This window comes from Salvelinus namaycush, chromosome 39, assembly GCF_016432855.1.
Source record: "Salvelinus namaycush isolate Seneca chromosome 39, SaNama_1.0, whole genome shotgun sequence".
NCBI classification, from domain to species: domain Eukaryota; kingdom Metazoa; phylum Chordata; class Actinopteri; order Salmoniformes; family Salmonidae; genus Salvelinus; species Salvelinus namaycush.
In genome coordinates, this window is record NC_052345.1 from 8,039,739 (window position 1) to 8,067,195 (window position 27,457).

A 27,457-nucleotide genomic window follows, 5' to 3' on the forward strand; every position below is an offset into this window, starting at 1 on the left:
ATGGAAAGCGAGGTTTTTCTCCCCCATCTGGAGCAATTTATGCTCAGCCCGCTTGTCATTTGGGTAAGTACCCTTCTGCATGTTAAACATGTAGCTATGTTAAATGTCCTTGGCGTTGATTTTCCTATTAATAAGCAAATAATTATGTTTTTATGTTTTGTTTAGGTGAAGACATTTGGGCAAAACGATGGGAACATGACATTGGATTATTCCGAGTTACTGGATGGGGTAGTTTTGAACAAGATCATGATTCAAATGTAAGTTTTGTCTGTTTTTGTTTTGTTTAGTTGCACATTTTGCCCTATGCACTGCAGCCAATAAGGAAGTTGGCTCTATGCCGGCCTGGTGTAGCCTAATCCAAGTTAATGAGCAGCACTGTCCAGATAAAACAGTGTAGCTGGAATTTGACACATTTTGACCCAGTAGCCCATGTCAATGATTGGCTTATCAACCACTTCTGCTCATCTGACAGCAAGCTACAATGTTGCTCATAATGTTGCTGTGATCATCCATGCTAATATCGAGAGAAATGACATAATAATAGGCTATTTAACTTGGTTGTGTTTTGACTATAATCTGAGTGCCAGTCTCTCTGCTATCATGCTAACTCCTTGTCGGTCATTGTCATGTTTGGTGACAATGACATCAGTGTAGTTAGGAAGAGCACAAACAGATCTGGGACCAGGCTGTTTTGACTCCATTTTGACTCCGCTTGGGCATGCTATAATTAGAGTGAGTTCTGCTGCCAACTTCATGTAAAAAAAAATGTATGTACAAAGTGATATAACCCTTAAGCAGTTTGTACTCCAGTCCTCTCAGAATTTAGCCACATTTTGGGAATGCTATTTTTAGAGCTTTGAGTTGTGCCGGGTTGGTTAGGGTCATTCTGCCTGACACTTTGTGTTTTCAGAATGAAGTTGTGTCCTTGTCTGTTTCTGCGTGTAGTCTAGTGGATACAGCTGTTACTAATACAGCACAGAGCTGCTGAAGTTCTTGTTAACTAGTCGATGCTGCACAACAGTGTGTGCTTTGTCACTCACTTGCTCTGAAGGAGTTCATTGTTGTCTATCTGTCTCGGTCAAGAATATGTACTGTAACGTTTCTAATTGGTTTCCAGAAAAGGTCGAGCCTCAGTCCCAGATCACTCCGTGCAGTCTTTCCAGCTCCATTGCTGATGTGACAATGACAGCGACGAAGTTGACAAGACAAGACATTACACAAAATAGGTTTTTGTGTGAAGTCCATAGCCATCAAAGTCTTAAAGGAAGTCTTCAAGAGCTTATTGTTGGGATACCTTATGTCTGGGAGAATTATCATCATCACCCACCTAATCATCACAAACTGATGACCCCTCTGATAGACAGTCATTAGTGTGGCTGGGGGTTTGTTAGACCGAGGCTGTCCAATGAAAAGACACTATAACCCCATAGAACAACTTTTATTATGGGTAGATATAGCCTAGTTCTGAACCTGAGATACCTGTCTATTATAATATCAATATCTAGGACTAATGTAAGTTATGTTTGAAGGGACCCAAATAACTAGAGGTTTAAATATATATATATATCCTGTCTTCTTGGGGATAAGAGCGTCTGTCACAGTCTGGCTAAAAAACAATACACACGCACACACACACACACACACACACACACACACACACACACACACACACACACACACACACACACACACAATGCTGGGGCTTGCCGGTGGGTTAGGTTTAGGATAATCCCTTGGATTGCATGGAGACCCTCTGGATTAGGGGCTTGTTGATAGTGTTTAGTTTTATGTGGAGAGCGAGACAGATGGCAGGGAGGGAGACAGTAGTGGCTCAGAGACCTACAGGAGACTATGGGGTCATCCTCATTAGGGCTCACAGTAGTGAAACATTTTGCAACGGAATCGAAAATGTGTGTTTCTTATTGGACCAATTCAGGTAGTCCTTCCCTGTTTTGGAATGTTTGCTTCCATTTGCTGCCTAATGAATACAACCATGGGTACAGGTTGTACATCCTATCTGTTACAGGAGGCTGAGGCCAAATAGGTTTAGGACACTGTGTCAGTCAGATTGCCAGTCGTTAGGGAAATTGAAATGGCTGGGAAGGGAGTGGATGAGTGAAGGGAGGACTCTTTTACGTGCTTGAGTGGAGTGTTGCTAGCCTGGTCCCAGATCTGTTTGTGCTGTCTTCCCAACTCACACGTGTCAAGGACCATAGGAGTTAGAAAGACAGAGCAAACAGATCTGGGAGCAGGCTAGAGTGGAGCAGGCTGATGCTATGGCTAGAGAGCAGCTACCATTTGGCTGTGAATTCATCATGCCATGAGCCTGACAGAGGGAATGATGTAATGGGGCAGAAAAAGAGGGAAAAAGAGAGAGAGAGAGCTAGAAGCAGGTTTGATGGGAGTTAAAGCCAAGTTTAGCCAGATGTACTATATCTTTATAGCACCTGGCTTACCACATAACTCACCACCTCTGTGGCTGTAGAAAAAGCATTTATATGTAATGTCATTTCATTTCCTTCAGAAATCACACGGGTAACACTTGACCATCTTTGTGGCTATAGCTGAAATACGTTGTTGTAATTAAGTTGCTATAACGTTATTGTAATGTTTTCATTCTCCTCAGAAACCCCAAAGCGACTCTTCAGAGCGTCAACAAAGTGAACAACGACCCCAGTCAGAGGATTCTGAACCTGACCGTTCTCATCCGTCAAATCAAAACCTATTACCTAGTGAGTTACAGTTATGGATGCTCCCTCTTAGTTAAGTTTCCACCATTAAACATTCCTCCCTTTTATACTGTATGGAACATTTGAGTTTGAAAGATTGGCAAGTCAAACCACATTCATTCTAGGGAAGGGACACACACACACACACACACACACGGTCTCAAGAAATGCATGATGGGAAGGGTTAATACCCTCTAAGTGAGGAGAGCAGCTCTCTGCACATCTGGTCCACGGCCCTGGCCTGATCTGGTCGGCCACCAGGCCACCCACCAGACTGTCAACCAGGCTCTTCTTAAGACGACTGCCCTAAATATCACCACATCCACCATGTAAACATCTGTGCTCTCAGTGTGTGTCGTTAGGCAGGCTACAGTAATGCCTGTGCCAGACCGACAAGGCTTTGGAACGACCCATTTGGGTGGGATCACGACAGAGAGCGAGAGAGTCCCTCTCAGTCACGACTGTCTGTCTGTCTAATGTGGCGGTTTGGATGAAAGCAATTGTGGTAATTAAAAACAGAGCAATTATACAGACATAAGATCAGTAGGGATTGGGAAATAGAGAATTAAGGTTTTCTTCTGGTGGGTTAGAAAATATAGTACAGTGTGAATGTGTGATAGCCCCGAGACATACATTATATTGTTATATTTCCAGTATGGAGATCATTTTGAAACAGAATGTATTTAGCTAGTTTGTTTGTATGAAACATAATTATTCTAGTGTCTGTGTCACGATCGTCTTGATATGAGAGATTGGACCAAGGCGCAGCATGATATGAATACATCTTCTTTTTATTTATACGAAGACGGAACACGAAACACTTATTCAAACTAACAAAACAACAAACGACCGTGAAACTACAAACGCAAGTGCACACACAAACTACTTACGTTCAACATAGACAATGACCCACAACAGCTAAAGCCTATGGCTGCCTTAAATATGGCTCCCAATCAGAGACAACCATAACCAGCTGTCTCTAATTGAGAACCCATTCAGGCAACCATAGACTTTCCTAGACACCTACACACAACACTAAACCATCTATTCTCCTTAACCCTCTAAACCATACAACCCCCTAGACAATACAAAAACACATACTTCACCATGTCACACCCTGACCTAACTAAAATAATAATGAAAACAAAGATAACTAAGGCCAGGGTGTGACATAACCCCCCCCTTAAGGTGCGAACTCCGGGCGCACCAGCATCAAGTCTAGGGGAGGGTCTGGGTGGGCGTCTGTCCACGGTGGCGGCTCTGGCACTGGTCGTGGTCCCCACCCCACCATAGTCACTACCCGCTTACGTAGCCTCCTCCAAATGGCCACCCTCCACATTAACCCCACCGGACTAAGGGGCAGCACCGGACTAAGGGGCAGCACCGGACTAAGGGGCAGCACCGGACTAAGGGGCAGCACCGGACTAAGGGGCAGCACCGGACTAAGGGGCAGCACCAGGATAAGGGGCAGCACCAGGATAAGGGGCAGCACCAGGATAAGGGGCAGCTCCGGACTGAGGGACGGCAGCTCCGGACTGAGGGACGGATCCTGGCTGGATGACTGCTCTGGCGGATCTTGGCTGGACGGCTCTGGCGGATCCTGGCTGGACGGCTCATGGCTGGCTGACGGATCTGGCTGCTCATGGCTGGCTGACGGATCTGGCTGCTCATGGCTGGCTGACGGATCTGGCTGCTCATGGCTGGCTGACGGATCTGGCTGCTCATGGCTGGCTGACGGATCTGGCTGCTCATGGCTGGCTGGCGGCTCTGGCAGATCCTGTCTGGTTGGCGGCTCTGGCAGATCCTGTCTGGTTGGCGGCTCTGGCAGATCCTGTCTGGTTGGCGGCTCTGGCAGATCCTGACTGACGAATGGCTCTAGCGGCTCCTGACTGACTAACGGCTCTGACGGCTCGGGACAGACGGGCGGCTCTAATGGCTCGGGACAGACGGATGGCTCAGACGGCACTGGGCAGACGGATGGCTCAGATGGCGCTGGGGAGACGGATGGCTCAGATGGCGCTGGGGAGACGGATGGCTCAGATGGCGCTGGGGAGACGGATGGCTCAGATGGCGCTGGGGAAACGGATGGCTCAGATGGCGCTGGGGAGACGGATGGCTCAGATGGCACTGGGCAGACGGATGGCTCTGGCCGGAATAGGCGCACTGTAGACCTGGTGCGTGGTGCCGGAACTGGAGGCACCGGGCTAAGGACACGCACCTTCAGGCTAGTGCGGGGAGAAGGAACAGGGCATACTGGACCCTGGGGACGTACATTAGGCCTAGTGCGTGGTGCCGGAACTGGTGGTACCGGGCTGGGGACACGCATCTCAGGGCTAATGCGGGGAGCAGCAACAGGATGCACAGGACTCTGGAGACGCACAGGAGGCTTGGTGCGTGGTCCCGGAATTGGTGGTACCGGGCTGGAGACACGCACCATAGGACGAGTGCGTGGAGGAGGAACAGGGCTCTGGAGACACACTGGAAGCCTGGTGCGTGGTGTAGGCACTGGTGGAACTGGACTGGGGCGGGGAGGTGGCGCCGGAAATACCGGACCGTGCAGGCGTACTGGTTCCCTTGAACACCGAGCCTGCCCAACCTTACCTGGTTGAATGCTCCCCGTCGCCCGACCAGTGCGGGGAGGTGGAATAACCCGCACCGGGCTATGTAGGCGAACCGGGGACACCATGCGTAAGGCTGGTGCCATGTATGCCGGCCCGAGGAGACGCACTGGAGACCAGACGCGTTGAGCCGGCATCATGGCACCTGGCTCAATGCCCAATCTAGCCCTACCAGTGCGGGGAGGTGGAATAACCCGCACCGGGCTATGAACACGTACAGGAGACACCGTGCGCTCTATTGCGTAACACGGTGTCCGCCCGTACTCCCGCTCTCCACGGTTAACCTGGGAAGTGGGCGCAGGTCTCCTACCTGCCCTCGGCCCACTACCTCTTAGCCCCCCCCCCCCAAGAAATTTTTGGGTAGTACTCGCGGGCTTCCAGCCTTGCCTCCGTGCTGCCTCCTCATATCGCCTCCTCTCGGCTTTCGCTGCCTCCAGCTCTTCACGAGGGAGGCGATATTCTCCCGGTTGTGCCCAAGGTCCCTTTCCATCTAATATCTCCTCCCATGTCCATGAATCCTTGATGCCTTGATCCTGTTGCCGCTTGTCATGCTGCTTGATCCGGGTTTGGTGGGTCATTCTGTCACGATCGTCTTGATATGAGAGATTGGACCAAGGCGCAGCATGATATGAATACATCTTCTTTTTATTTATACGAAGACGGAACACGAAACACTTATTCAAACTAACAAAACAACAAACGACCGTGAAACTACAAACGCAAGTGCACACACAAACTACTTACGTTCAACATAGACTAGACATATACAATGACCCACAACAGCTAAAGCCTATGGCTGCCTTAAATATGGCTCCCAATCAGAGACAACCATAACCAGCTGTCTCTAATTGAGAACCCATTCAGGCAACCATAGACTTTCCTAGACACCTACACACAACACTAAACCATCTATTCTCCTTAACCCTCTAAACCATACAACCCCCTAGACAATACAAAAACACATACTTCACCATGTCACACCCTGACCTAACTAAAATAATAATGAAAACAAAGATAACTAAGGCCAGGGTGTGACAGTCTGTATTTATGTACAGGCATGCATTTGTACAAACCCTCCTCATACAGCACACATGGTGTATCATTACAGTATATCATCTAGAAAAATACATGAAGAATGATAGTCTTTTGAAATGATATTGTCGTAGTTACTACGTAAAGGGTCTGTGGTGTGTTTACCACAGTTGAGTACCAGTTCAATCTCATCATCGCAGTGATCTACTTTCCCACGGGTTTGATTTGGATTCCAGAGGGACAGTTCAATCACTTCTAATTCTTGCTCAGCAAAAAAACAGGAAAGAAACACCAAGAACAATCAAGATATCTAATGAATTCCCCTCAGAATTCCCTATGGGCCCTGGTCAAAAAGGAGTGGATTGCAATTTGGGAGGTATGCTAAGATGGCAAATGAAGACGGCAGCTCTCCTCTCTCTCTCTCTGCAGTAATGTAGGCTACAAGAGATGAAATGGAGTTTGATTCCCAGACACTATCATTTCAGGACAGATTCAAATTCTGTCATATTTAGACATAATTATTTTGGGATGGAATTGGCCTAGTTTGTGTTAGTCTTAGATTTGTGCATTTTGTGACAGGATTTTTAAAGATATATTTTTTTGTCATATTCAGCTGCAACGTTACAGCTGTAATCTCCATGTCAAATGTATCCAAGTCTTATTTTGTGTGTAGTGCACCAATCACTGGTTGAAGAGATGATTTTATCTCAACTCTGCTATAAACCGCAATCAAAAAAATTGACTTCACTTCATAATCAGATTTTAGCTCGAGGGGGAAAGCAAAGTGACCCCAGAGCCCAGTCCCTTGAACATTCCTCACTAGAAATGGGTCGCGGTCACTGGAAAAATTGACTGGTTGTTTGGATGGCAGTGGTTGATTTTACTGCATCACAGCTGCATGGCTAGCCAGACTGGAACTCTCTTACTGGGGACTTTACTAATTGTTTCCTGGACTAAAGAGGGGCCCTGGTTTTTTTCTCAATGGGAAATTAAACATTGCATTACACATTCACACCACATTAGCCTAGCTAGCCACTGTAGCGACCAACAACAAACATGGGTTCAAATAGTATTTAGTTTCTTTCCAATACTTTCGCTGTGCTTGATTGAGCTTATCCTGGCACAATGGAACCAATGGAATAGTCCCTAAAGTGCAAACCCTGCCCACCTGGCACTCGACGCAGCCTAAATAAAATGTGCTACATATTTGAAAGAAAATACATTTTATTTGAACTCAGGTCTGGTCAACAATTCCTCAGACTGGAAAGTGCCTCTGGCATTATAGGCTGAAAGGGTTATGCATAAAGAAGCACCAAAGAAACTGCCCATTTCTTACAGCCATTCTGGTCCCTCTCCATCTGTTGGCACCAAGTCTACATATTTAAATGCCTGACTATACATACACAACCTTCCTCATTCAGATAGCATTGGCCAGATCCCAACAGTGTTTTTTGTCCTCCTGTCTCACTCTTTCATTGTCCTTTTCTGTACCCATCCTCCCTTTTTCATCCCCCCTTTTCTCTCTTTCCTAGGAGACTCTGAGGCAGCTGATCATGATGCCCTTACCCAACTTGTTGGTGCTTGGCAAGACTCCTCACTGTGGTATGTATGCCCACCATGCCCACACCGTTTTACATTCTGTTGAGAAACCCAAAGCGAGAGCAGTACACCCTTTAAATTCTACTGGTGGCCATTGAATTCTATGTAAAATACAGTACTACTTTCGTTCCACAGATGTAGAATCTTCATTTGATCACCCTGTTGTTGCCGAAAATGTCAAACTTTTATTGTATTCAATGTTTAAAAAGGCTTTTAAAGTTGGTAATATCCACTTTAAAATGTCAGACTTGATTTGCCCTAACAACATTTTTTATCAACCCCTACAAAAATGTTCATAAATTATAATCCACACAATAATTCACATTTCCTGTTGCTGCAGGATTCTTTTCCTTCTATGAGAAAGTGGTCAAATGAAGATCCTACCTGTAGACTTGGTTTGCCAGTCACACATGTCTGTTGAGAGACTAGAAATACCAACTGTATCTGTGCTGCACAGTTAAGTACAGTTTGTCAGATGATTGACACCATCTTAGAGTTTGCAGTATTATCCTTCCATTTGTTGTCCATGACATACCGTGACATAATATAATTATTCATATGAGTAAATCAGACCAGTTAATTTGCAATGCTGCCCTATAAATTGACCTCAAATCTCCTATAAGACAGACTTTGAGGGCCTTCGCTGTCTGTGTCTTCAGCAGATGTGTAATTCAATAGCACACCATCAGTCTGATAGATGTGCTAGCCTTGGTGACAGGCTCTGGCCTGATGAGTGACCCAAATTCACACAGCAGCCTGCCTCAAGTTAGGCTGCATCTGACTCTCCTTTAATCATTGACTTTAATCTGCATGTTACTGAATGTGGAACAAGCTAGCCTGAGTCCCAGATGTGTCTTGCCACTCCACTGCTGAATCTAATGTGGGGGGTTGTATTTTGGGGTTTTCTCCTCAGAGCAAAGTCTGGAGGAAATGAAGAAATTACTTCTTCTCTTATTGGGCTGTGCTGTCCAGGTAGGAGGAGTTGGAGGGGTGTGTGTATTTGTGTGTCACTGTGTGTGTGTGTGTGGTGGGGGGGGGGGGGTCTGCTTGCTTTTGTTTGTCTAAAATTCAAATGGAAAGATGTTGTTTTAGCTAGCTCATAATTGAAGATTTGAGAGGGACCCCTGTTTCACCTCACCAACAGGATGTCCGTCCCCCAGGCTACACCCACTCATTAAGACCCTAATCTACTACACCCACTCATTAAGACCCTAATCTACTACACCCACTCATTAAGACCCTAATCTACTGTACCCACTCATTAAGACCCTAATCTACTGTACCCACTGTGTGTTTTCAGTGTGAGAAGAAAGAGGAGTACGTGGAACGCATCCAGACCCTCGACTTTGACACGAAAGCAGCAATAGCTGCTCATATCCAAGAGGTACAGTATCTCCTTCCACGTTGCGCTTGTCCCTGGTCTGTGCGTGACAATGACAGCAGTGGAGTCGGCAAGACAGATCTGGGACTCAGGCTAGCTTGTTCCACATTCAGTAACATGCATGTTTTTCTTATGTGGAAGTATTAGTCATTGAGGACATGACAAGGGCAGGCTAGCCATTTGCAAACTGTTTATAGCAACATGCATCAAACTGTGTTGTGATTTAAATAATTATCCTTTTTAAAAAAGCATTACAAACATTAAATGTACAATAATTCGTTAAAGGTCCTATATAATATAGTAATATATAATAATATATAATAATAATAATAATATATAATATAGTAATAAACAACAACATAATAAATCCATTTGGCATGTGTGAATACATTTTATACGGTGGTCCCGGGAATCAAACTCACTACCCTGGCATTACAAGCACCACACTCTACCAATTGAGCTACAAAGGACTACGTGGTTAGCTTTATACCACATTTATCCCACATTTATTTATTTAGGAGAACAATAATACCTTTCATTGTATTTAGTTCCTATGGGAAATTCCGTAATTATTTCCCTCAGGTAATAGAAGTTCACATGGAACTTAAGGTCATAGGTCAATTTGTAATTTTTATTAGGATCCAATTTAGCTAACGCCGTAACGCTAGCTAATCTTCCTGGGGTCCAACACCAACTAGCAAGACATTACAAACAACCACAATCAAGACTTCACAAACATTCAACAAGTAGACAATACAGATAATTAAAATACCTGACAGGAAACACATTTAACATTCAGTTGATGCTTTCTATTTCCTGTCCATTCATATTGTCACGATCGTCGTTCGGTGAAAGAGAGGACCAAGGCGCAGCGTGATATAGATACATCTTCTATTTATTTGAAGAGATGAAAATGAACACGAACACACACTAAACAAAAAACGACCGTGAAGCTACAAACGAAAGTGCAGACACAAGCTACTAACCTCAAACATAGACAATTACCCACAACCTACCTAATGCCTATGGCTGCCTAAATATGGCTCTCAATCAGAGACAACTAATGACAGCTGTCTCTAATTGAGAACCAATCCAGGCAACCATAGACATACATAAACACCTACACTGAACACAACCCCATGAAATCTACAAAAAAAAACTATACAATACAAACACCCTATACGAGACAAAAACACACAAACATCCCCCATGTCACACCCTGACCTAAAATAATAAAGAAAACAAAGATAACTAAGGCCAGGGCGTGACACATATGGTCTATCGCATTAGATGTTCTTTCTATTTCCTGTCTAGTCATATGGTCTATCGCATTAGATGTTCTTTCTATTTCCTGTCTAGTCATATGGTCTATCGCATTAGATGTTCTTTTATTTTCTTCTTGAAGGTGGATTTACTTTTTGCCTGAGAAATATGGATTGGTAAAGAATTCCATTCAGCTATGACTCTATATAAAACTGTAGATTTAAGGCGATTTGTCCTTGGCTTGGGTTGTTTTAGCTGCCATGAATTTGCCTGTCTGGTTTGGTGGTTATGCGTGTTGCTAGTATGTAATAACTGGACTGAAAAATTCAGTGTGTTTTTCAAAAATATAACATTCCTAAAGAAAATCAGAAGACTGGATAGTAATTTGTTTTGAACGTGAAGCCATGAGAGATTCTGATGCATTTGGATAATATTCATACGGATAGAGCAAACCAGGCAGCCCTGTTTTGAGCCATTTGGAGCTTTTTTAGATCTTTCTTTGCTACAGATGACCGTATAACTGGACAGTACTCTAAGTGTGATAGGACCAGGGCTTGTCCATATAACTGGACAGTACTCTAAGTGTGATAGGACCAGGGCTTGTCCATATAACTGGACAGTACTCTAGGTGTGATAAGACCAGGGATTGACCATATAACTGGGCAGTACTCCAAGTGTGATAGGACCAGTGATTGTCCATATAACTGGACAGTACTCTAAGTGTGATAGGACCAGGGATTGACCATATAACTGGACAGTACTCTATGTGTGATAGGACCAGGGATTGACCATATAACTGGACAGTACTCTAGGTGTGATAGGACCAGGGATTGACCATATAACTGGACAGTACTCTAGGTGTGATAGGACCAGGGATTGTCCATATAACTGGACAGTACTCTAAGTGTGATAGGACCAGGGATTGACCATATAACTGGACAGTACTCCAAGTGTGATAGGACCAGGGCTTGACCATATAACTGGACAGTACTCTAGGTGTGATAAGACCAGGGATTGACCATATAACTGGACAGTACTCTAGGTGTGATAGGACCAGGGATTGACCATATAACTGGACAGTACTCTAGGTGTGATAGGACCAGGGATTGTCCATATAACTGGACAGTACTCTAAGTGTGATAGGACAAGGGATTGACCATATAACTGGACAGTACTCTAAGTGTGATAGGACCAGGGATTGAATCACCTGATTCAGTGTGCTAGATTTGACATACTCTGAACAGGTCACGAGCAATGCAAACTAAATGAAAAGGCTTTAGGATTCCCCAGGAATGAATACCAAAGGAACATTCTAGCACGTGTTGTCTTGTCTGCGTGACAACGATACACCGTGTTCTGTCACTGTTACACAGCACGATCATCAAGAGCTTTTTGGGGACAGTGTGCAATGAAAAACTGCCGTTGCATTGCCAGTCTTCCATTGTAGCCAATCTAGAAACAGACCAATAACATTGGTCCGAACATTGTCATTTGAAACACATGTGCTGGGTGTTTTGCAACATTAGAGGATGAGTCTAATAACACACATAGATATTGATAAAAGACCTGCACAATATTACACTATACTTGACTACACACACTAACATGTTTTTAGGGTAATTTATTATGAAGTGGTACCTATGTACAGTATCATTCCACCTACTGCTTTGAGATACATATATATGGAGAATGGAGTGAATGGAATGGCGTCAAACCATGTATTTGATTTATTTGATACAATTCCACTCATTCTGCTGCAGCCTTTACCACGAGCCCGTCCTCACCAACCTTCGGTGCTGTAAATCATTGTGACTGCAACTCTCTGTTCCTCCCTGTGATTGGTCAGGTTACCCACAGTCAGGACAGTGTACTGGACCTCCATTGGCTGGAGGCCAGCGAGCTCTGTGCTGAGGACCTGGAGACCCTGTTCAGACGCCTGGTGGACCAGAGAGACACACAGCTGGAGGTAGGGGGTTATAAATGGGTTATGGAGGGGTTATGAAGGGTTATGAATGTGTTATGTTATCCTTAGGTAGGCCTGGTGGACCAGAGAGACACACAGCTTGAGGTAGGGGGTTATAAATGGGTTATGAAGGGTTATGAATGTGTTATGTTATCCTTATGTAGGCCTGGTGGACCAGAGAGACACAGCTGGAGGTAGGGGGTTATAAATGGGTTATGGAGGGGTTATGAAGGGTTATGAATGTGTTATGTTATCCTTATGTCGGCCTGGTGGACCAGAGAGACACACAGCTGGAGGTAGGGGGTTATAAATGGGTTATGTAGGGGTTATGAAGGGTTATGAATGTGTAATGTTATCCTTATGTAGGCCTGGTGGACCAGAGAGACACACAGCTGGAGGTAGGGGGTTATAAATGGGTTATGAAGGGTTATGAATGTGTTATGTTATCCTTATGTAGGCCTGGTGGACCAGAGAGACACAGCTGGAGGTAGGGGGTTATAAATGGGTTATGGAGGGGTTATGAAGGGTTATGAATGTGTTATGTTATCCTTATGTCGGCCTGGTGGACCAGAGAGACACACAGCTGGAGGTAGGGGGTTATAAATGGGTTATGTAGGGGTTATGAAGGGTTATGAATGTGTTATGTTATCCTTACGTAGGCCTGGTGGACCAGAGAGACACAGCTGGAGGTAGGGGGTTATAAATGGATTATGGAGGGGTTATGAAGGGTTATGAATGTGTTATGTTATCCTTATGTAGGCCTGGTGGACCAGAGAGACACACAGCTGGAGGTAGGGGGTTATAAATGGGTTATGTAGGGGTTATGAAGGGTTATGAATGTGTTATGTTATCCTTATGTAGGCCTGGTGGACCAGAGAGACACTCAGCTGGAGGTAGGGGGTTATAAAGGGGTTATGAATGTGTTATGTTATCCTTATGTAGGCCTAGTGGGCCAGAGACACACAGCTGGAGGTAGGGGCAACTGTTGACATACTGCACAGTGTTTATAGGTTTGACCTTGCTGAGTCATACAAGATATTGCTGTGTCATAAAATATTCCGTAATTTGACGATAATGTATTTCAATGGAATATCTTTGAGCATTGTCTTACTAGGCTTTTATAGCAATAGTTACTGATTAACCTTTTATATTGATCTGTGGTGAAATGGAGGAAGTTGAAACGGAGGAACTTGAAAGGGAGGAAGTTGAACTTGAAATGACAGGTGAAGGAGAAGTGTAATTTCCTGTCCTATTTTCATCTTTCCTCCCTCTGTTCTTTTCTCCTCCCCACCCCAGACTATTTTAGAGCTAATGCAGGAGAGAGAGTCCACCTCGTCACCCTCTCCGCCCAGCGCCCAGTCCCCCAGCGACTGTCCCAGCATGCAACAGCAGGCGGCATCCCACCAGCACCTGTCTGTAGAGCTGGCCGACTCCAAGGCCAAGGTCAGACGGCTGCGTCAGGAGCTGTGAGTAGTCAGATAAGGACACTCCCAGTCCCAACCCTCCCACTCACTAGTCATAAAGTAACCTGGGCATGACAATAACAGCAATGGGGTTGGCAAGACAACATAAACAGATCTCAAACGCAGGCTAAGCATAAATGTACTTGAAAGGCACAATCTGTCATTTTAACAGTAGTGCAGTACTGCTTCAGGACTTTCTGAGTCATCTTCCACCCAACTGCTCGTTGTGTTTAGAGGATACATATGTCATTTCCCTAACCCAGCGTTAGAGGATATACTGTATGTAAGCCTTCTTTAAAGAACTCAAAAGCACCCTAGGGCATCTTCATTTCATTTACATTACATTTACATTTACATTTAAGTCATTTAGCAGACGCTCTTATCCAGAGCGACTTACAAATTGGTGCATTCACCTTATGATATCCAGTGGAACAACCACTTTACAATAGTGCATCTAACTCTTTTAAGGGGGGGGGGGGTTAGAAGGATTACTTTATCCTATCCTAGGTATTCCTTAAAGAGGTGGGGTTTCAGGTGTCTCCGGAAGGTGGTGATTGACTCCGCTGACCTGGCGTCGTGAGGGAGTTTGTTCCACCATTGGGGTGCCAGAGCAGCGAACAGTTTTGACTGGGCTGAGCGGGAACTGTACTTCCTCAGAGGTAGGGAGGCGAGCAGGCCAGAGGTGGATGAACGCAGTGCCCTTGTTTGGGTGTAGGGCCTGATCAGAGCCTGAAGGTACGGAGGTGCCGTTCCCCTCACAGCTCCGTAGGCAAGCACCATGGTCTTGTAGCGGATGCGAGCTTCAACTGGAAGCCAGTGGAGAGAGCGGAGGAGCGGGGTGACGTGAGAGAACTTGGGAAAGTTGAACACCAGACGGGCTGCGGCGTTCTGGATGAGTTGTAGGGGTTTAATGGCACAGGCAGGGAGCCCAGCCAACAGCGAGTTGCAGTAATCCAGACGGGAGATGACAAGTGCCTGGATTAGGACCTGCGCCGCTTCCTGCGTGAGGCAGGGTCGTACTCTGCGAATGTTGTAGAGCATGAACCTACAGGAACGGGTCACCGCCTTTTTTTTTTTTTTTTTTTTTTTTTTTTTATTTCCTGTTTTATATTCTGTACAACATTTGAAATAGCATGAATGAGACCAACTAGTTCCAGTATCATTTTATATATTTCTTTAATAATTAATTGAAAGCAAATCCTGTAAGTGCTTTTTTTCACAGGTTGTCTCCACATATGTTTGGAGGTTAAACAGGTGAGCTGTGAGACAAGGCAAACGGTCAACAGTGATGAGAGAGAGAGAGAGAGAGAGAGAAAGAAAGAGAGAGAGAGAGAGAAAGAAAGAGAGTGCATGAGAGAGAGAAAGAGAATGCATGAGAGAGAGAGAGAGAGAGAGAGAGAGAGAGAGTACATGAGAGAGAGAGAGAGAGAGAGAGAGAGTGCATGAGAGAGAGAGTGCATGAGAGAGAAAGAAAGAGAGTGCATGAGAGAGAGAAAGAGAGTGCATGAGAGAGAGAAAGAGAGTGCATGAGAGAGAGAGAGTACATGAGAGAGAGAGTGCATGAGAGAGAGAGTGCATGAGAGAGAGTGCATGAGAGAGAGAACGAGAGAGAGAGAGAGAGAGAGAGAGAGAGAGAGAGAGAGAGAGAGAGAGAGTGAGTCATCCTTAACGGATACAGGAGAAGGTATCTGGGGATAGTTTGGCCCAGATTCTCCCTGGCATGAACCTCCAGGGCCTTGCATCGCCATTGTCCCACTTTGGCCCTCTTCCTCCCTGCCACCCCCCAGACCTGATTCAGCCCTCCACCTCTCCTCCTCTTCTCTCTTTTATCGCTTTCATTGTCTAACCGGGATATGCTGACTCTAGCCCCCGGGCGTGCAGTACAGTATCCTCATAATGCAACCCAACACTATCTGTTCTGTCCCTAGAAATGTAACAGCTTTCGGTTGTAGGGCACACTTGATGTCAACAAAGTGATAGGTTTGTGAGAAAACACGTACGAGAGAAGCTTTTCTCCTAGGGATTCTAAAAAATGGTCATGCATTGGATGCCTGGTCAGTGTGGTGTTACTTCCCAGAGAACCTGGGGCTGGAGGAGGTGATGGTCTGGGTGCTGCAGTGTGTGGTGGAATGTGGCCAAGCAAGCAGGAGCCAGGCATCCCATATCTGCACTCTTAGAAAAAAAGGGTCCCAAAAGGGTTCTACATGGAACCCAAAAGGGGTTCTTCAAAGGGTTCTCTTATATAATATTAAACTGAACATGTTAAATGTCTTCTCCGAGAGCTGTATATAATGGCTGTATGACTTGACCTACTGTATCTGTCTGAGTGGATGGGGGGTAGAAGTCGGGACCGTGCGGGTGGCGTGCATGCGTTTGTGCGGCAACATTAAGAAAAGCTATGCATACTTACACCCTCCCTCTCCATCTCTTTCTCTCCCCTCCCTCCCTCCCTCCCTCCCGCTCAGAGAGGAGAAGAGTGAGCAGGTACTGGACTGCAGACAGGAGCTGGAGAACATGGAGGCTGAGTTCAAGAGGATTCAACAGGAGGTAGAGAGAAGAGACGCACGCACACACACACACACACACACACACACACACACACACACACACACACACAGACACACACACATGGACCTCCTCTCTAACATGACACACAGTATCCTTACTTCTATCAGAGATTATTCAGATGAATGTACACTATGCTTCAGTGTAGATAAAGCCGTAGTGCTTAGCTAGTGACCGTGGCTACACCTCAACACTGTTTTCTACAACAGTAGCTTGATCTCCTGACTTCCTAAATCTGTTTTCTACAACAGTAGCTTGATCTCCTGACTTCCTAAATCTGTTTTCCTGAAAGGAGAAAGAGAGATTTCTTATTTATTTTCATGCCTAAAACATGGTTTTTCATCAACTGGGTTACATGGTCAGGGAAACCTCTCATACATTCAGTGAAATTCAAAGACTTTAATCTTCAAAGGATAAATACAGTGTAGATAGTTTTGTTTAAACTGTAGGTTTATTTTAAGACAGGGGCTACTTCCCAGCATTTTCCTCTCCCCACTTGAGAGAACTTTTGCCGTATATTTACCTCACGACGGTGTCCCATGTATGTTAAAACTCTTTTCCGTGTCGGTGTCCGTATCAGAACTCTGTGTTGCTAGCGGAGGCCCGGTCAGCCCGTACGTACCGTGACGAGCTGGATGCCCTGAGAGAGAGGGCCATCAGGGCTGACAAGCTGGAGAGCGAGGTGGGACGATACCGCGAGAAACTACACAACATGGAGTTCTACAAGGCCAAAGTGGAGGTACGGTACCGTACGGAGGAACACATTCAATACTCAGAATATAGCATGATAAACAGCCACATTGAAAACAAAACGCTGTTTTACCTTAAAATGTGAATTTTGTCCACGGTTAAATTTATATCAGAACGTTTCAGAATGCAAAGAACCACAGCTACTAATATTTAAAATCAAATGTGAAGGTTTTACAAATTACTGTTATCGCACTTTGCAAAAACTTAGCTAGATCTCAAACAATACTTCATGTATTTCATCATTTAACAATTGACATAAATCTGTTGTTGTCATGTACCCGACAGGAGTTTCTTTGTAACAGCGTTGATTTGTGTCTTATCTTGTAGGAGCTGAAGGAGGATAACTCTGTGTTGCTGGAGACCAAGGCTGTACTGCAGCAGCAGATGGAGGGGTGGAGGGCCCGCTCTGATAAACTACACCAGCTAGAGAAACACAGTCTGCTGCTCAACGCCAGGGTCCATGTCATGGAACAGGTAGAAAACACGGAGCATTATGCAGTGGATTACATGTATGTAAACAGTGGTCAATATGAACATTGAGGGGAAACAGGTGAAAGGTTAAGGGAAGGATAGGAAAGGGACTGGTCTTAGTGCAGGGGAGGATGTGTATTGGAGGATACATGCGATGGAACAGGTTGATGGACAAAGAGGATCATACATGCTTGGGTTATGTTGTGGACATGTGTGTGCCATGGTCAAAAGGTCATACTTTCAACGAAGATTAGATAGAGAAATGGGAAGTTGAATATCTTTAGAATAACAACGTCATCTCACCCTCGTCCTCTCTCTCGGCCCTTCCCAGGAGAAGGAGGTGGACAGGAGGCGCATGGAGGAGCTGCAGGAGGAGAACCTGGCCTTGGAGCTGGCCCAGAGGAGGAGCATGGAGGAGTCACAGCACCTGGGATGGGAGCTGGAGCAGCTCTCCAGGAGCCCCGACAACTCACAGGGTAAGGCTGACAGTCTACTCTACCCACTTCATCTGCCCTGTGGGAGCAATGGTACTTATAGGAAGAGAAGTGACATGTGAAATATCATTCTAACGTTATGGACTATTCTATATGGCACAAAAAGGATAACTTCAATAAGATCATCCATTCAGTCATTATCTCACCTGTCTGTTCATAGTGGAGGTTATGTAACAGCTAGTTCGTATTCCTGTCATCCTTTCGGTCTGATGGTTGTGTTCAGGTCAGAAGTCTCTGGGTGAGGAGGTGGTTGATGGGACCAGGAGTCATCTGCTGAGGCTGGAGAGAGAGAACCAAAGCCTGCTCAGGACCATAGAGGATCTGAGAGCTGCTGACCTCAGCCTGGGACCGCAGCACAACCATAACCATGAGCACACGCGGAGGGACAGCCAGCGACCCACAAACACGGTAACTAGCCAGGGACCACGACACAAACATGAACACAATAGACACACACAGCTGCTCAGGGAGCACACGTACAACCATCAACCCACACATTCGGATTCCGTCGACTCTATTGAACTATAGCAGTGAACGGTGCTATTTCCATGTGAAAATGTTGGTCGTGTTTCCTTGTTTATTAGGCTGAGGTGGTTAGAGAGTACCTTGGCAGTTTAGACAACACCTCCTGGGAGCAGTCTGAATTGGTCATCAAAGAGGATTGTGACATTGACATAGACACATCACATCACAGGGACCCAAAGTGCAACGGAGTGTCGGTTGACCTAGAGGGAGAGATTGACCGACTGGAGAGAGAGAGCGAGACCCTCAAGGAGAAGATGGACCTTCAGAAGCAAGAGAAAGGCCAACTCGAAGACGGAGAGTCTTGCCATCTGAGTGACCCCATGGCTGACCCGGAAGCAGTAGCTAAAGACAACATCCGCAATCTCCTTCAACCAGGCGCTTCAGTGTCTCTGACTCGTGATACCTCACCCTGCTCTAAGAACAAGAGTCCACGTCGGGAGAACAGTAGCACGGGGCTGCAGACGAGGGCTTCCTCTTCATCCACTAAGCACACAGATCGCCTGGAAGCTAAGTGTAGAGCCCTGGACACAGAGAACCAGCGCCTTCAGGCTGCCCTGGACAACACAGGTTGGTCTTCTGTGAGAATGTTGTAGGACTGCTGTCTCTTTGTAGCGTTTGGCTCTGTTGCGTTAGATACAGGGGCATTGAATGGGCAATGTGAAACGCTTTATTTGTTCAGGGATCCATATGCCTGTTGATTTTTGTGCTCTGTATGCCGGCAAACCTAATAATTGATGATTGGTGATTAATGAAGTAGCCTATATTAATTCAGACGTATTATTATTATTTTTTTATCCACCCACCCTCGCACATGCCCATCCATCCAACCACCTATCCATCCACCCCCACACCCTTCCATCCATACATCCACTCACCTCCAGGCCGGAAGCTCCAGCGGCTGGAGGCCGAGGTCCACGAGCTGGAGGCTGAGAACCAGATCCTGCAGGCTGGGCTGGAGGAGCTGAGGATCTCCTCGCGGCGCATGGAGCAGCTGGAGCAGGAGAAGCAGACCCTGGAACAGGAGGCTTCAGGCCTGGAGAGAGATAAGAGGAGGCTGGAGAAGGAGAACCGCAGGCTGAGGCAACAGGCAGAGATCCAGGACTCTACCCTGGACGGGAGCAACCTGAGGGTGGCTAGTCTGGAGAGAGAGAACAGGTATGATGCTAATGGTCACCATGATATGATCGTGGTGCTAGCAACGTCAGGGTTGTGGGTTTGATTCCCGCTGGGATCACATGTACAGTTGAAGTCGGAAGTTTACATACACCTAATACATTTAAACTCAGTTTTTCACAATTCCTGACATTTAATCCGAGAAACATTCCCTGTCTTACGTCAGTTAGGATCACCACTTTATTTTAAGAATGTTAAATGTCAGAATAATAGTTGAGAGAATGATTTATATAAGCTTTTATTTCTTTCATCTCATTCCCAGTGGGTCAGAAGTTTGCATACACTCAATTAGTATTTGGTAGCATTGCCTTTAAATTGTTTAACTATGGGTCAAACGTTTCGGGTAGCCTTCCACAAGCTTCCCACAATAAGTTGGGTGAATTTTGGCCCATTCCTCCTGACAGAACTGGTGTAACTGAATCAAGTTTGTAGGTCTCCCTGCTCGCACACACTCTTTCAGTTCTGCCCACAAATTTTCTATAGGATTGAGGTCAGGGCTTTGTGATGGCCACTCCAATACCTTGACTTTGTTGTACTTAAGCCATTTTGCCACAACTTTGGAAGTATGCTTGGGGTCATTGTCCATTTGGAAGACCCATTTGCGACCGAGCTATAACTTCCTGACTGATGTCTTGAGATGTTGCTTCAATATATCCACATAATTTCCCATCCTCATGATGCCATCTATTTTGTGAAGTGCACCAGGCCCTCCTGCAACAAAGCACCCCCACAACATGATGCTGCCACCCCCGTGCTTCACGGGTTACTTCGGCTTGCAAGCCTCCCGCTTTTTCCTCCAAACGTAACGATGGTCATTATGGCCAAACAGTTCTATTTTTGTTTCATCAGACCAGAGGACATTTCTCCAAAAAGTACGATCTTTGTCCCCATGTGCAGTTGCAAACCGTAGTCTGGCTTTTTTATGGCGGTTTTGGAGCAGTGGCTTCTTCCTTGCTGAGTGGCCTTTCAGGTTATGTCGATATAGGACTCGTTTTACTGTGGATATAGATACTTTTGTACCTGTTTCCGACTTCAACTGTATAAAAACGTATGCACTCGTATACAAATGTATCTACTCATATACAATACAATATACAAAAATGTGTGCCCTGACTGTACTGTAAGTTGCTTTGGATAAAAGCATCTGCTAAATGGTTTATATTTCTATTAAATTATAACAGGGGGATGGGGAAGGAGGTGGAGAGGCTGAAGGAGGTGGAGGAGAGGGTCAAGGGGCTGGAGAGGGATAACAGAGAGCTGGCGAAGCAGGGAGCGATCAGCCAGAGGGCCCTGGTCACCCTGAGAGAGGTGACGCCACTCAGATCAGCATTAGCTTCTTATGTGTGATACTCATGTATTTCAATGTGCCTGACATGACAGATTTGTAAGTTTCCTTATGGGAAGATAAAGTTAAGTGAGCTTGAAGTCGTGGAGATTTAGATCACATGTTATGAATATATATCAATTGTTTTTGATTTAACAGCTCTCTGATAAGTAGTTAATTGGTCACAAGAGCTTTACATGGCTGCAAGAGGAGTCTGAAATATGTGATGATACAAAAACCGGATATGTCTGACCGTCTTTCCTCTGTAGGAGTTGGTGAGTGACAAGCTGAAGACCCAGCAGAGGGAGAATGAGCTGGAGAGGCTGGCCCACGAGCTGGAGATGAGAGTCCTCAACCAGGACGCATCACCACAGACTGACGAGGAAACTCCAGACAACAGGTGAAACACTGGACACAGCGAGGTTCATGCAACTGATTTAGTCTACGCCCCATAAACCAGGTTAGGTGATAGTTACACAAATCTTCAATTAAGTTCGTGAATGGCTGTGTTATACACATAACAATAGATTGGTGAGTTATTTTTCAAGTCCGTGACAAAATACAGAAAAATATGTCTACTTTCCCCTCCCCCACGTGTTGTTCTAAATCCCCCTTTATTTTATTTCCCTCTCCCCAGTAGGTTCAAGATGTTGGAGTCTGAGCTGGAGTCATCTCTGAAGAGGTCCCTGCAGATCAAAGAAGACAAGATGGCTGCCGTTGAGGCTCGTCTGCAGGAGTCCTCCACCCTCAACCAGCAGCTACGTCAAGAGCTCAAGACTGTGAGTCTGGCCTAAAGTTCCTCCGTTTCAAAGGGAAACTATACCTTGTCTACATTCATTCACTTTTACATTGGAATTCTTTGTCAAAGCATATTGAAGCCTGAAGTTGACAAATGGCCTCGCTCAGTAGCGGTATCTGACCTTTGATCTTGACCCCCTACAGGTGCGTCTGAACTACGAAGCCCTGTTGCAGAGGGAGGAGGAGGAGCATGCGGCCCGTAGCCCCACCCCTCAGAGGGAGAGTGACAGGGCGGTAAGCGGATGGCAGTGGGAGAGCCAGGAGGCCACCAGGGAGCTGTTGAGGGTCAAGGACCGCCTCATCGAGGTGGAGAGGAACGTGAGTGGAGAACTTTGTGTCATGTTGTGACTAAGCACTAAATTTGATGCTCTTATTTCAATGTTTATATTTTCTGAAATGCATCTGACTTTGTTTAAAGTCCTCCCAATAATGACTATGGGATGATAGAAATCAAACCTACTTTACATTTTAGTCATTTAGCAGACGCTTCATTATTTAATTACATTACATTGCCACGTTAATACAAATGTTATCCATCTCAACCAGACTATTACTATGGATCAACACCAGCTTCCCATTTCTTCTATGTATTATTGACTTGTCCCTCTTTTCCTCCCCTACTGCAGAATGCCACACTGCAGGCAGAGCGTCAGGCACTGCAGGTCCAGCTCAGACAGCTGGAGACCCAGTCAGACGGCCTGCAGGCTCAGATCCTGGCCCTGCAGAGACAGACCGCCTCCCTGCAGGAGAACAACACGGCTCTCCAGACACACAACGCTAACCTGCAGGTTAGAGGAGCAACATTCCTGATATACTAATATACTCCCAGTATACTGATGAGATACTCAAAATACACAAATACACGCACACTGATTTAATGCTTCCAAAATATGAACTTTTATTTTGAAGGGAGTACTTTTATTTTGAAGTGAAATCTGTGTGCAGATATCCATTATGCATTAGATGCATCTTGTTTTTATACCTAGGACTCAAGTTGCCTCATATAATGCCATTCTAATGGAACCTGATACTGTAAGGCTGGTGTTACATGAAGCAGTTTGAATGCAACTTTAGTTGATTTGTTAAATGTGAACCCTTTTTAGAGTCCTTTCATACATGGTATGAGTAGTATTTCATCTTATACAGTATAAACTCATACCTTTGAATTACAACCTTTTCACACATAATAATCATCTCCACTCCTATCCATCCACAGGTGGAGAAGTCCACTCTGAACTCCCAGAGTGCATCACTCCTGGCCCAGAACGCTCAGCTCCAATGCCAACAATCCAGCACTGAGGGTGATAAGGAGGTGGCCATGCGTGAGCGCGAGGAGCTGCGCGGCGTGTACGACCAGCTCCTGAGGGACCACGAGAGGCTGGCGGCGCTGCACGAGAGACAAGCCATGGACTACGAGGCCCTGATGGGAAAACACGGCTGTCTGAAGAACGTCCACCGCACTCTGGAGCTGGAGCATAGAACGCTGGAGGACAGGTAGAGGAGGGGGACCAGAGACCATTCTGATGGTTCATGGTATACAATTTGAATGCTTGAGTAATGGTTGCTTAAATTCCACCTCTCAACAATAAAGTAAATTTTTTCGTGTTGCTATGTTATGTTCTCGTGCAACAATGAGGATATCTGTTGTGCCACCAAGTCAAATGGATCTTGAAAAATCATGTGGATTTTAAAACTACAGTATATAGGTTCTATCCATTCATATTTTATCAAAGACACTCATCAATGGCTGTGACACTCATTTCCCATCCATGCAACGAAAACAGCAACCGAGGGGAAAGCTCTCTAAATAACCACGATGGTGTGTTGCTGTAGGTACAAAATGCTGCTGCAGCAGAAGGCCAAACTAGAAGGTCTGGAGAAGGCTCTGAGAGAGGAGCAGGACAAGATGTCTGTGGAGAAGGAGCAGCACAGGACCACCGCCTCAGAGTGTCGACAGCTCCGGGATGAGAAGGACTGGTGAGGGGCGCACATAGCATAACACACACGCACACAGCATCTCCTAAAGATGACAAAGACTCCCTCTACACACAGCATAGCTCACTACACACATAAGCTCACAATAAAGATAGTTACAGGCTGATAGCTTTTTACATAGAATTCAGACAACTTTTCTTGTCTAACTGTTGTTCTTATCAATATGTTTTGGCCTTACTTTGTCAGAGTGTTTCTTCTATGTATATTTCTATGTGCCCCCAGGCTGAACCAGACGTACCGTCAGCTGTTGAAGGATCAGGAGGAGCTCCAGGCGGACCATAAGAACATGAAGACCCTGCTGAACAGCACCAAGCTGGAGCAGACAAAGCTAGAGTCCAACTTCAACAAGCTCAGAGAGCAGTACCAACAGCTAGACATCACCAACACCAAGCTCACCAACCAGTGTGAGGTATGAAGGATATATTTAAGCAATAAGGCTCGAGGGGGTGTGGTAAATGACCAATATACCACGATTAAGGGCTGTTCTTAAGCACGACAGAACGCGGAGTGCCTGTAACGGCTTTCCTCCTCCTCTTCATCCGAAGAGGAGGAGCAGGGATTGAACCAAAATGCAGCGTTGTGTGATGACATGATTTATTTAAACAAGACGAAAAAACGAACTACACTTGAATAATTAACAAAACAAATAAACGATGTAGACAGACCTGGACGACGAACTTACATGAAACACGAAGAACGCAATAACAGGAAAACTGACTACATAAAACGAACGAACAAACAAAACCGAAAACAGTCCCGTGTGGCGTAACATACAGACACTGACACAGGAGACAACCACCCACAACAATCAATGTGAAAACACCTACCTTAATATGGCTCTCAATCAGAGGAAATGAAAACCACCTGCCTCCAATTGAGAGCCATATCAGGTCACCCTTTAAACCAACATAGAAACAGAAAACATAGACTGCCCACCCAAACTCACGTCCTGACCAACTAACACATACAAAAACTAACAGAAAACAGGTCAGGAACGTGACAGTGCCTGGATGCAGCCCTTAGCCGTGGTATATTGGCCATATACCACAAACCCCCGAGGTGCCTTACTGCTATAATAAATTGGTTACAAATGTAATTAGACCAATAAAAATAAATGTGTTGTCATACCCGTGGTATGTCAGCCAATCAAAATTCAGGGCTCGAACCACCCAGTTTCTAATAATACTTTCACCATCCAGGTTCATTTTAGTTATAATTAAAAATATATTTACCTAAAAGCATCCATTTTAATCAATCAAAACTTGATCAAAATTCCGTACAGTTGTAATGAAGGTGTTGTTGATCGTATTGTAATGAAACAGTCAGGGAGTGCGGCTCGAACCCTCCACCTTCTGACCCGAAGCCCAGCGCGCCATCGACTGTGCCACAGAAGCATGCTCAAGTCGATTCTCCACCCTTATTAACCCAGGGTCATTACAGCATTGCTGGCAAAGTAATTGGATTCTGTATTCCCCAAGCACTATACAAAGAGGCTATGTGAGGATATACGCATTCACATTTGCTCTCAAAGCAGTTTCGTGCCAGATTGATGTGTTGTAGTAATTCTATCATTAAAGAAGTCATTGACATATACTATGTGCCCCTGTGTCTAGCTGCTGAGTCAGTTGAAGGGGAACCTGGAGGAGGAGAACCGTCACCTGCTGGACCAGATCCAGACCCTGATGCTGCAGAACCGCACCCTGCTAGAACAGACCATGGAGAGCAAGGACCTGTTCCACGTAGAACAGAGACAGCACATGTAAGGGACCCATCTATCTGGCTGAATGCCGAGTCCTAGAGCTTTAACCCCTTGCAATCCAACTTGCAGTTAATGGACTGAATTAGAAGTTAATTGAACCAAAAGGAGATAGATGTTCCACCAGCAGCAGCCACTGTACAGTATATCTACAGTATATAAGAGCATAGTTTGTACAATAGTAGCTACAGCCACAGTATAGTTCTTCTCATAATGATAGACTTATGGAATGTATTCACATTGTGGTTAAACAATGGGCTTCACATAGGACACAAGGCATTCCAGAGCAGCACAAAACAAAAGGCATTGATTTAGCTATAGAGCACCGATGCACCAAAAACACAGTGCATCCCATCATATTTAGAGCACCAACACCACTGAGTTTGACAGAGGATGGATTATTGATGTCGTCTGCCATCTGTAGTGCCAGTTTAGAAAAAAAAGTTGACTGACCTAAAAAAAAATCCTCTCTCTCTGCTAGTGTCAACATTGGCCTATATGGAATAAATCTCCCCCATTTTGAGTTTATCTTCTGGACATATGGGGCATACTAAGCTATGTGTAATATGTATGAAAGTATGGAAATATAACATTCACATTCTTTTCACCTGGGTCGTATTCGTTGCGGCATGCAACGGAAAACGCTTCGCAACGGAAAACGGAAATGAGAGTTCCTTATTGGACGAGTACATGTAGTCCCTCACTGTTTCAGTCCATTTTCTTCCGTTTGCTGCCTAATAAATACGACCTTGGGGTTTGATGGTGTTTAAAGGTGCCGAGTGTGGCGGTTGAGACAGTTCAGTCAGAGTTTATTCTAAGACCGTCTTTGCAGCAGCGACCTCTTCTGTTGATGTTACCTCTCTGTGTGAAACACGGTGTTTCTCTCTCTCCTCTCAGAGACAAGCTGAATGAGCTGAGGAGACAGAAGGAGAAGCTGGAGGAGAAGATCATGGATCAGTATAAGTTCTATGACCCCTCACCCCCACGGAGGTACAGTGCCGTTTGGACAGGAAATGAATTCACTTTGACAGTGACAAGATTCATTAGTTTGGATACAGTATTAGTTCGTTTTACCTGTTTATTTTTAAGACAATTTTCCCATCAGGGACAAAGTTTATCCTATTCTATATCGATTTTAACATATCTATTATATTTCCCGAGGCGTGGGAACTGGATCGCCCTGAAAATGAGGAAGCTGATGAAGCCGAGGAGCCGTGAGCGTTGTGGCCCCGCCTCCTCTTCTGACCACCATCGCTCCCTCACCCCCACACGCTCCGGGTCCTTCGAGGCCCTCCCGCCCACCTCCCCCTCTGCTCCCTGTTGCCAGGACAACGACTCCTTCGTGGGTTCGGACGGCTCGGGTGGGTCCACCACCTCCCCCCGGAGGAGCAGCAGTGAGTATGACCTCCTTATCCCCTCCCATTGGTCCCGTCTGAGAGCCCTGATAGGCCAGGCAGAAACGGGCTGTCCAATCACGCTCCGCCATCACCGCAGGCCCACTCGCCCTGCTACGAGCTATAGGCCAAGAAGAGAGAGCAACAGCTAGGCCCATTCCCCC

General features: G+C 45.6%; 1 protein-coding gene across 1 annotated transcript; it reads left to right on the forward strand.

Annotated features, from left to right (window-relative positions):
* LOC120032491 (girdin-like) lies at nucleotides 1–27,445 on the forward strand. Its single transcript, XM_038978595.1, has 26 exons — nucleotides 1–63; nucleotides 166–257; nucleotides 2,627–2,732; nucleotides 7,912–7,981; nucleotides 8,892–8,950; nucleotides 9,279–9,362; nucleotides 12,469–12,588; nucleotides 13,882–14,051; nucleotides 16,514–16,595; nucleotides 17,194–17,352; nucleotides 17,691–17,837; nucleotides 18,166–18,310; nucleotides 18,552–18,736; nucleotides 18,913–19,420; nucleotides 19,735–20,008; nucleotides 21,208–21,334; nucleotides 21,620–21,750; nucleotides 21,991–22,129; nucleotides 22,293–22,466; nucleotides 22,775–22,936; nucleotides 23,365–23,642; nucleotides 23,982–24,125; nucleotides 24,366–24,552; nucleotides 25,757–25,902; nucleotides 26,797–26,889; nucleotides 27,061–27,445. Exons 1-26 carry the CDS (start codon nucleotides 1–3, stop codon nucleotides 27,443–27,445), a joined length of 4,230 nt encoding a protein of 1,409 aa, XP_038834523.1.
* Nucleotides 27,446–27,457: the final 12 nt, after the last annotated feature.

Excerpts from the sequence above, each read along its gene's own strand:
- LOC120032491 (XM_038978595.1), top strand. The coding sequence starts at position 1 with ATGGAAAGCGAGGTTTTTCTCCCCCATCTGGAGCAATTTATGCTCAGC. Across the intron at positions 8,951-9,278 it reads TATTGGGCTGTGCTGTCCAG|TGTGAGAAGAAAGAGGAGTA; the intron begins GTAGGAGGAGTT and ends GTGTGTTTTCAG. Across the intron at positions 18,737-18,912 it reads GCCAGCGACCCACAAACACG|GCTGAGGTGGTTAGAGAGTA; the intron begins GTAACTAGCCAG and ends CTTGTTTATTAG.